Genomic DNA, 10480 nt, shown 5'->3' on the forward strand with positions numbered 1-10480 from the left:
AGAAAAATCCATACTGTGTGAGAGAAGGTGGAGGCACCATCACGACACCAGCAACAAAAGAGCAGCACCAAATACAAATAAATCTGTTTTCTGTTACACGACCACACAGCCTGAAAGGCTAGCTAGGTCTTCTGATCACTTAAGCAGTACATGATATTTCCAGATAAACAACTCTGACAGATAACCCACCAGATACCTCTCAAAGAACTTTAATTTGTAATTTAATCATCTGTGCTAATTTGTTCACGCTTCTGAAGAACATAAAGAAAAGGTGAAAGCGACTCAGTCAATCCCCAATTAGAGATTACAGGCTTCTTAAATGCTGTTCAATTTATCACTAGCCACAAAACACTATTATCATTATAAAAACTTCAAAGAAACCTACCAAACTGATTAATTTCTCGAACAGTTTTCTCCACACACTGGAAGTACAGTAGGTAACATTAGGCTTGCTAGCAACTAAAATAATCCTCTCCAGAACTTTATGAAATAAATCCATAATCCTTTTTCCATTCCATTTATATTTAAGCATACTGTAAATACGTTTCTAAGAGAATTCAATGCCATTTCCATTTGTTCATTTTAAAAAATAAATAAATAAATAAATAAACCAAACATTAATTGCTGTACCAAATACAGAGGAAAGAGAAAAGTTGGAAGTTTCATCACTATGCCCTCCTTTATAATAAGTCACTTCAGGAAATAACTACTTTTTAAAACTTAGTCAGATTTGAAGCAGAGATCAAACAGGCAATGTTTTAGAAAGTTTTAACCTACCCTTCAATTGCCTCTGGCACCATGCCAGAAACAGATAAATAATTGTCAAAAAATAGGAAACAGGGCAAGGGAGAGCCATCAGATCTCGAAAAAGAGGAATGCCAGCAATAGTATCTCAGGGACTTCTACTGCAATCTACTTTATGGAGTGTGCTCAACAACAGTCTGAAGAAGACAGTACACAGCGACTAAGAACATTAGTTCCACAAGAGAATTCAAAGTAGAAACAATGACAGACAGAAGAACTGGAAAGCAGCCTTACAAGCCAAAGAGGGCAGTTAAACAGTGCACTTACACAACTTAAACACACTCATGGGCACATCAGGAGCAGCCACCCCTAGCCTCAGTATAAATTGATGGAGCCATCATTGTTCCTGAGCAAGAACTCAGATGTGAGCAAATCTGAGAGGCGATAACAACAGTTCATAATTTCTTGGTAGCCAAGGAGAGAAATCAAATATTGAGAACTTTTCCAAAGGAAAAATATATATATATATATATATTTTTTTTTTTTTAATATATAACCAATTATGCCATTTATATAAATCTCTGGTTTGCTTGTATCCTGACAATAGCATTTAGTTCTTGTGCCTTCATTTCAGTAGACTGAAAATGGGGAAAAAAAATAAATTTAAATAAATAAATAAATAAAGCAAAGGCAAATCAGATGATCACAGCTATGGAACAACTTGTACTTCTATAAACTGAGTAGGCTGGGACTACCCAGTGTGAAAGTGAGCCACAAACAATACACACGAAGGTCTAAAATTCTGATGGCATGGAAAAGGCAACTAGACATCAATTACGTGCATCTGCTGAGAACTAAGGGTCAAACAAAGATAACATCACAAATGAAGTTTCTTTATCCCCAGTCCCTAAACTCCTCCCCCAAAAAATAAACACAATTGCCTTGCTTATCTTGCACCCACAACAGCTTCCTCCCCACACACTGGCAAAAAAAACACTACAAAGAAGTTTTACATTAGAAGACAAGTTGAACTCGCAACAGACTCACACCCTTGTTGATGACAATAATGAAATGGTTAATATAAAATCTGCTGATCAAGAAAAATCAATTCTTCCCCTTATTGTTCCTTCCCAGTGTTTGTTAATAAAGATGACTAGCTGGAGCAAGGAGCAAGTAACTGACGCCAGTGAGAAGAGGGAGCTGAGTATAGAGTTACAGTGTAATCAGACCTGTCACTATATATTCTCAACCCTTATATTCAGTGGAATGACGACATCATTAGCTCTACTCTATGCTGTTATCATTTTTAAATTAACAAATATTGTGCAGTCTTCTGACAAGTGCAACTTAACATAAAGTTGTTTTTAGATGCTTTCAGAGTACACCAGTAGTGACCTAACCACAAATCCAGAAGACACTATCTTCCATTTTGCACTGAAAATGAAATGCAACTTTATACCTTTGCTACAAAACTAAAACTGCTGAAAGACAATTCAAATACTCAGCCTGTCTGTTTGGTTTGCATTGCAAATACCAGAAAAAGGCATTTACCTTTCACCCCAGAACAAGCTGTGAAAGAAGAACCCTTCCTTCCTTTTTCACTCCCTGCTCCCAAAAATACCAGCTTTCAAAAAAATAAAAAACAAACCTGCTTCGGCCAATCCATAAGTACAATAACAGAAATTCAGCAAGTAATTAAGTTACAGAAATACAAAGGAAGTTTGACAGCATCACCAATAGAAAGAGCTTCTCCTTTCCCTGAATGATCCTGTGATGAACCTGAAATCTGGCAGATACATTCCAAAATGCAAGATGATCTGACAGTATTTAACATATGTAGAGTGTTTATACTGTGACATACTGTCTGATGAAGTTATATAATAAGTTGATATAATAGATAGTATCTAACAATACGGTTATCTAAAAGCCACAGAGACATATTTCACACAGTGTCCTGAACCTGTCAGATAACTCCTTAATGTCAGTCTTCAGCTCAAATGTGGTTTCAAAGTTAAGAAAGTTGAGACTGTTACTCTAGGCTTTCCTTATTGAGAAACTGTAGTTGTGGCCTAAATGGCTGTACTGGTGGTGCAACTGTAAACATTTAAGAATCCAGTATTTGTAGAATAAATACTACTGTTGAGAGAAAAATCAATCTTATTTTCTCCTTTAAAATAAATGCAGGTTCCGCATGTCTTATGTTGCAGATCCAACTGTAAAATCCTCTTGAAACACTCATGGCACATCACCAAAACCTTCAGGATTCATGACGTTTTTCATTACAGTAATTAAAATGCAAGTAGGGGGAAAAAAAAAAAATTAATTTATCTTTAAATCCCTTTCAACAGCACAGACATCCTACTCAGGAGCTGTAGAGAGCTAACTAAGCTTCTTAATTCCCTTCTATTTAACCCACTCCTGAAGTCTGATGTTCTAATGAGATATCAGAAGAATCAGTCCTTGAACAAAGAGCATTAGAAAGAGTGTTAGAAATTTCTAATTAGAAAATTAGAAAAAACATTCTGGACTAGAGCAGACATTTAATTACTGCACAACTAGTTAGAATAATGCAGTTTAGGAGTTTGTGTACTTGTCTACAAGAGGCAAAGTACGGAATGACATGCCTGCCTCAAGGCAGGTCACAAAGATCACAATAGCCGGCCCAAAGAGAAGGAAAACCAGTTGTCACTTCTAGGATTGCAGACACCCAAATACTGTAGTAGTTTATACAGTCTGTCAGTTAGTTCAGCAGTGATGATTTTTTCTTTCTTTGGCTGCCTGCCACTGAACAAGAGCTAATCTTGCACCTGAACAATCTAGGCATTAAACACACAGGAAGTCTTATCTCTCAACTTATGACAGAAGATGACAGGGCAGCACCTCTTTATTTTCAGCACCTCTCTCTAATAGCCAAGGGCAGCAACCCTTCAAGTACAGTGGGATTTTTAACACCCAAAAGACTCTTGGCACTAGCAGTTGACATATCTGCTTTGCCACCCATGGATGTCACAGTGGGAAAATCTGACTTTTATGGTCCTCAGTTTCCCTCCTCTGTTAATTCAGTCCATGACACACATGAAAACGATACCTGAATCAATCCCACCTATCCTCAGTAAACCCTCAAACTTGTTTCTGTCTCAGAGACAATAGTGTTTATCAGTAACTATATATGCCTTAAGATAATTATCATCTTTGAAAACAGTACAAAAAACCCAGGCACAACATCCTCTTAAGAATTAACCTTTGAGATTCTTATAAGAACAGAAACAAACCAAAAAAACACAAACCAGCCACAAGTATGCCAACAATTACTTCCTGATATGTGTTCAGCCAGCAAGCTGAAATGCAGTCGCAGTACCTGGGTTTAAGCAAATTGTCACAGAGTTAAACACTACAAAGAGCCAAAGCTAAAGCTGTGAAGAAAGCCCTCCTACAGCATTCATTGACACAAATGCAGAGTGTTCAAGATGAAAATTCGGCAGTACAGCTGCTTTTGTTTGGTGAGTTTGCCTCAGCTGAATCTGCATATAGCAACATCCATGTCCTAACTCTGTTTTCACCACATTATAATCGTAATAGATTACAGAATTAAATGAAGAGTTTAGTGACTGATGCAACTGCATCAGCACAAGCAATGAACCTTTTTATCAACAGGCAGATGTGACCCCATCTTTCACAGTGATGCGGACAGTACACTACACAAGCTGACACCACTGCAGTATGATTTTTTATTTTCAAATCAGCAGCCTAGTCACTCTAAAGGGCTGCACACAGGGTGAGTAAGGCATCCCACATAGAAGGTAGGCCTTAAGAACATTAAAGCTTGTTCAGTGGAAAGTTTCCCCATCACTGCATTTTTTAGCAACAAAGATGTTGTCAGGAATGACAATTTTTCATGTCCCCTGATGATGCCTTGCTAGCATTTGGTTATAAGTCATAAAGCAGGAATAATTTCAGCCTGTCAGAAGACTAGCTAATGCCCAGTTTCCCCCTAGAGAGAATTCCTGTCAAACGTAATGAGAGCTCCAAAGGCCCTCTCTACAACATAATGAGCACTTAGGCCATGCTGGTGATCAGCCAGCAAAAAGCATCAATTTGAGCCTGGCTACACGTCACCAGTTTTAATAAGAATTATGATTACTATCTGACAAAAGCCTCCTCAGAACTTATCGTTAGCAGTAGAAATTTAGAAGAATATCATCGGTGGCATTTTTTTTTTCTTTGCTTATTTGTCTCCTTCCTCTGAGGCCACCTACATGCTGAATTCTAACAGCACTATGCATTCCCACTGCAGACATCTAAATCTTTAATATGAAGATGCTACTTTTTTCAGAATTGCTTATCATGTAAAAGCATAGTATCTAAAACTCACAGCCAAGGAAAAGTATTTATCCCTTCAAATGTTTTTTCTTAACAGTATGCAGGTAGTAAGCATGCCCTGTTCTCCTCCACTGGAATCAATGCAGATATAATGCTCTGCCATAAATCTTAAAAGCTTCCCAAATATCACTGCATACTGGGCAGATGATTATAGTTGCCATACATACAGAGCATTAAACCTTTGCAATGCACAGGTGTTAAGGTCAAAGTGGAAACCTCAGTTCTGAGGCTCTTTAAGTTCATGGGCTTAATTGATTTTACTTAAAGTTAATTCCTTGTACATTTACTGAAGTAACCTGCCTTTGTCAAGATCTTATGAAGCTAACATCCATTTTGCACCAAATCAACCCACTGTATAGATACTGGCTTCCTCAGAAGTTATTTATTCTGAGCTTTATAGCAGGATAAATAGAAACCCAAAAATCAGGATCAAAAGGATAAAGAGGATAAAAAGTTAACTCACTGAGAAAGTATCATTCTTCTAACACATACTGGACAAAATACACCACAGCACATTACCAAGTTAGCCACCATTCCTACTGTTCTACCTGCCTATTTAGTGTATCAACCACTTCAAAACAACTAGGCTGTCTAACATCCCCACTTTTACCAGCATTTTGGATTCAAACAGGTGTAACTCCAAAAAACACTGTGGAACACTAGCTTCTCTTTGTAAACAAAGTTATCAGGGAACCACCATACCACCTCACCAAATACAATATTTCTAAGTGAAAACAAAATAAAAATCAAAGAGTTCAGTGTTACAAAAGAAGAATTCTACTCTGCAGTTCACTTACTTAATGAAAGTCTTTGAATATACAGAAGATCCGAAGCCTGAACTAATCAATTTACTCACTATGCCCTAAGCGGTCATCCATGCTCTTTAATTTAATGAAACAAGAATTTTAGATGAAATAGCACATACACTTCAAGAAAGAGTTGTATTGTTGCACTTTGAAATGTGTCCAACTGTGCAACTTCATCTAATGATAATTTTTTTTAAGAGGCCATCGATTTCTGAAAGACTTATTGTACCAGCATCTTGATGAAAAAGTGAATGTCAGCATATCTACAGAATACTTACACCCTGCCATTAATGCTTTATTTGGCAGACAATGGCTACTTAGTTGAGGGTCCTCTGGGCTGAGCAATCATTTAGCTTTTCTTCTCTTATGAGGTCTTTAGTGTCTTGTTCTATTTCAGCACTCTTTTTATTCACCATTATAGTGGCTGTAAGTATGAATTTTATGGGAACTTGAAAATTCACAGTCATAACTTGAGCTTTCCAAGTCACTAACCTTTTCATACCTTTAAATGGTAAGTATTGGAGCAACTGTCACTACATATGCTACAAAGTCATCATCAAAGGCTCCTTCCTACCAGCAACAAAACAGAACCATATAAAGCACTGAATTATACTTTTAAAAACAGAGACAAGGCCTTTCCTACCTCTGACACCACCTTTCAGGACCAACAGCAAGACAGCCATGTCATTCATTGGTCTGCTAATCACAGCTTTGGCATTGGTCTGCTAATCACAGCTACAATCAGTTTATTCAGACATGCAGTGCAGTCATCTGAGTACAAACACATCAGCTACATTTAAACGCAGACTGACTGCAGACTTCTGTGATTTAGAAAACAAAATGCCTTACCTGCTTGTGCATTTCAATGTTTAATCCATATGACATTTCATAATACTGCAAATAAAGGAACACATTATTTTTTTTTATATTGGCTTGCATTGTATTATAAACTATTAACTGAAATAAAGAAAAAGAAGCAAACTTACCATCACATAGTGCCTCTGCATTTCTGTCTTCTCACTTGCCAGTTTCTCACATTCCAATTTAAGGCTACAAAATAGATCACACTTCAGTGTAACTACTATGTCATTTGTTTTGACATCTACCCACTTTATTTGTATTTTGACAAAAACAAGTAATTATAAAACCTCATAACTCACACGCAAACAGAGAGAAAAAGGTCTAATTCATACTTCAAACACAAGAGTTGAGAAGGAAATTCAGAAGGTATTTTGTGGTGCTGACTGAGAGCTGCAGCTGCCACCAGAGCCACACAAACAGGGCAAAGGACATTGGCTGTTGGGCTGCAACAGGATCAGACATCCCCCAGAGTTCCTCTGAGCAGCCAGAAGTATTTCTTCACATGTGACATTCCGAGTCACAGCCAAACAGCATCATTTGTGGTTAGAATTACATCTTGGGCCTACCTACTAACCTCAAGGCGCCTCCAGCTTGGGTTATCTTGCCTGCAGCTGGACAGCGGTAACTCTGACCGCCATTTGCTAGCAAGTCTGTTTTCAGAAAAGTTGTCTGTCTCATCACAAGCAGCAGCATCACTTTAACGACTCTGACTGAGCAAAGAAAAGCAGCAACATTCCCTTTGTTTTCTTTAGGGCCACCAGAAAGCATCCGATGGAACAGATGCTGTGGAAAGCAGCCTTTTTCACTTACAGCTGCAATACTGAATGATCACAGCTTATACTGCATTTCTAAGTAACCAATGGCTCGGGCAAGTCAGCAATCTCAAGTGAGAATCAGACAGTGGTGTGGTGAGAAAAAGGAGCCTCAGCCACAGTCGGATGAATTTCTGTACAGAAATTAACAGAGCTTTTATTCCTATCCTGACAGCTCAGGTGCAAGGGAGTACAGAATCGAGAGACAAGTGCCTCTTATTGCCGAACATCCTCTGCACGCAGGAATCCGTTCCGTACGGGACTCCCAGCACCAAAGCACCACGCAGCGCAGCGCAACGGAGCGCCCTTCACGGCTTCAGCAGATGGACGCTAACATTACGCTACAAAGCTGCCATCCTCTCGACTCTTTTAGCACTGCGCACCGGCGTCGGATTCACCTTAGCACGAACACCTCACGTAACGGAGGAGGGCTCTTCCTCAGCCTTCCGTGCCACGACATTCTCCTCCCGCAACACCCACACCCCACACCCCGGCCCGGCCGCCTCCAGCCGCGCTCCCGCCCGAGGGCCCCACACTGCCCTGGCCCCGCACGCCACCGCCTGGACGCGGCCTCTCGCTGCAGCCCCAGGCGGGAAGAGCGGATCCGAGCGCCCCCGGTGCGACCCCACCGCCGCTCACCTGTGGTACTGCGCCTGCAGGAACTGGAACTCCTCCTTGATGCGATCCAGCGACTCCGGGATGGTGAATTTGAAGGGCTGCCCCGCAGCCTGGTGAGGCGCCTGCGACGAACGGACCGGGAAAGAGAAGCACGGTCAGACCGCGCGGACGGGGCGGGACGCAGCGAGGGTCCATCCCGCCGCCCTCCCCGTCCCTGCCGCGACCCCGGCCCCAGCGCTTTTCCTCCCGTCGCGGGGCGGCCACGCTCTTCCCCGCCGCTCCCCGCGCATCGAGGCGGAAAGTGACCGCCGCACGCAGGGCTGGTTCTGCCCGTCGCCGTACTCACGGGGTGCCGGCTCTGCGGGAACATGGCTCCGAACGTGCCTCACACCGCCCCGCGGCGCTCAGTGCTTCCGCCGCGGGGACATCCTCCGGCTGTGGCCGCTCTGTCGCTGCAACTCCGTGACACGGGACAGGCGACGCAAGTCGTGAGGGCGAGCGGCTCTCTAGGGGGCTCCGGGCGCGGCCGTCACAGCGAGGGGGGCGGGCGGGAAGCCTCCGGGGGCGGCCTCGCTGCTCCCGACCGCCGGCGGCGCATGGGGCAGCCGGAGCGGAGCTCCGCGGGGGGCGGGCGCGAGGCGGCCCCGCGGCGACGGAGACACCACAACAAAGGGCGGAGAGCGCCCGTTCCGCGCGGGGTCAGGCGGGCGACAGCCTCCGGCACCGAGCGGCTCCGCGCCTCAGCAGCACGCGGTGCATCGCGATCTCCTCCCCATTCTCGTCCTTCTCCTCGCCGTCACTCTCCACTGCCTGGCGCTGCCCCACCGAGGTGAAGTTCCGACCTGTCGAGGAGCGCGGCCGTGCCGTGCCCTGCTCCGCGCGGGGGAACGGAGCGCTGCAGACCCGCGGGATGCGCTCGGCGGGACGGGAACAGCCGGGCCGGGCGGGACGCGCCGTGCTCGCCGCACCGTATGCATTAACACGCGGTTTCACACTCCTCCAGCTAACCAGCCACCCAACCCCTCCCACAGCCCTCAGCGAGGGGGGAGAGATGGCGGTAGTAGCCAGTCGCCTGCCTCCGCAACAACGTGGGTGCGTGACGCGTCCGGCGCCGAGGGCCAATGGAACGAGCGCGGCTCCGTCTGCCTGTCAGCCTTTCGCTGGAAAGCGTTTCTGGCGGAGCGGCGGGAGCCCTTCTTGCCAGCCAATGGGAGGGCGTGGAGTGCAGGGAGGAGAGTAAGGTCTGTGGGAAGGGGAGCGGGGAGGCTGAGCTGTCATTCAAAGTAACGTGGTGCTACCGGCCGGTCGGGCGGGGAGGTGGGGTTGCTTCTCGCCCAGCACGCGGCGCCTGCGCGCATGGGGTCGGTGGTGCCGGGGGGCAGGAAGGCAGGGCGTAGCGGGCCTGCTGTCCGCCAGGGGCAGGGGGCGGTGCGGAGGTCTGGAGTAGGGGTTTGGTGAGGCGTCGCGCGGCTGGAGGGTGTCTCCCAGCGCTATACGGGGTGGCTGGGGTACGCGCTGTGGCGTTGCCCCTCATTGGTACTTAGGGCTGTGTAAGGAACACGAAGTTTGGAGTTAGGAAACCTGACTTGAGGCGGTACCGGGGTAGGAACTCGTGCAGTGCTGCGCTGTGCACAGTTCTGTATCAGAATGGCCAAAGGAAAAGGACGTGGAACTGCTCAGAGCCCTCAGACTGAATACCCGCACACCCACTGAAGCTGCTGGGCTCTGGGAGCAGGGCTCTGCATCACCTGCCCGTGTTCTGCTGGCCTCGTGGGCCTGTGGACACCAGTGTGTGTGCATGGGTGTGTTTAGATTATGTGCATAAGCACGCACATTTGTGAATACATAAATACGTACAGGTACACGAGGACTGTTCTTCACTGTTTTTCAGAAAAGAATGAAAATGCCTTTACTGTGAGGTGGTATTTCCGAAGGTGGGAATATAAACCTGTTTGGTGCTCCGCGTGCATAATTGGAGCTCCTCCTCCTGAGTTCTTTTCTCAGCTCTTCCCCTGTTGCCTTGGACAAGCCAGTTCACCACTCTGCTCATGGCATTGGAAAGCTTAATTAATTAATACTTATGAAGTACTCAGATCCTAAGATGAAAGCTACCATAAATATGCAGGCCATTATTATATACTTTGCGTATCTAGCAGCTTTGGAGTCTGTAATAACATAGCACTTGCCTAACTTTGGTTGTACTGTGCTTCACTTGCTGGCACAAGTTGTTAATGAGATATTAACAGATATGATATTAAA

The 10480-nt window shown here is 44.5% G+C and overlaps 1 protein-coding gene across 4 annotated transcripts in view; it reads right to left on the reverse strand.

The window, feature by feature from the left end:
• TLE1 (TLE family member 1, transcriptional corepressor) overlaps nt 1-9578 on the reverse strand; it is a 70740-nt gene extending 61162 nt beyond the window's left edge. For all 4 annotated transcript variants that reach the window (XM_015849199.2, XM_015849198.2, XM_015849197.2 and 1 more), the window contains exons 1-4: nt 8568-9578; nt 8243-8343; nt 6917-6980; nt 6780-6824 (exon numbers count right to left, since the gene is read on the reverse strand). In XM_015849199.2, coding sequence (XP_015704685.1) covers nt 6780-6824; nt 6917-6980; nt 8243-8343; nt 8568-8591 — 234 coding nt within the window. In that variant the 5' untranslated portion in view covers nt 8592-9578. The remainder of the gene's footprint in view (nt 1-6779; nt 6825-6916; nt 6981-8242; nt 8344-8567) is intronic.
• Nucleotides 9579-10480: the final 902 nt, after the last annotated feature.

Source organism: Coturnix japonica, chromosome Z, assembly GCF_001577835.2.
Source record: "Coturnix japonica isolate 7356 chromosome Z, Coturnix japonica 2.1, whole genome shotgun sequence".
Classification (NCBI taxonomy): domain Eukaryota; kingdom Metazoa; phylum Chordata; class Aves; order Galliformes; family Phasianidae; genus Coturnix; species Coturnix japonica.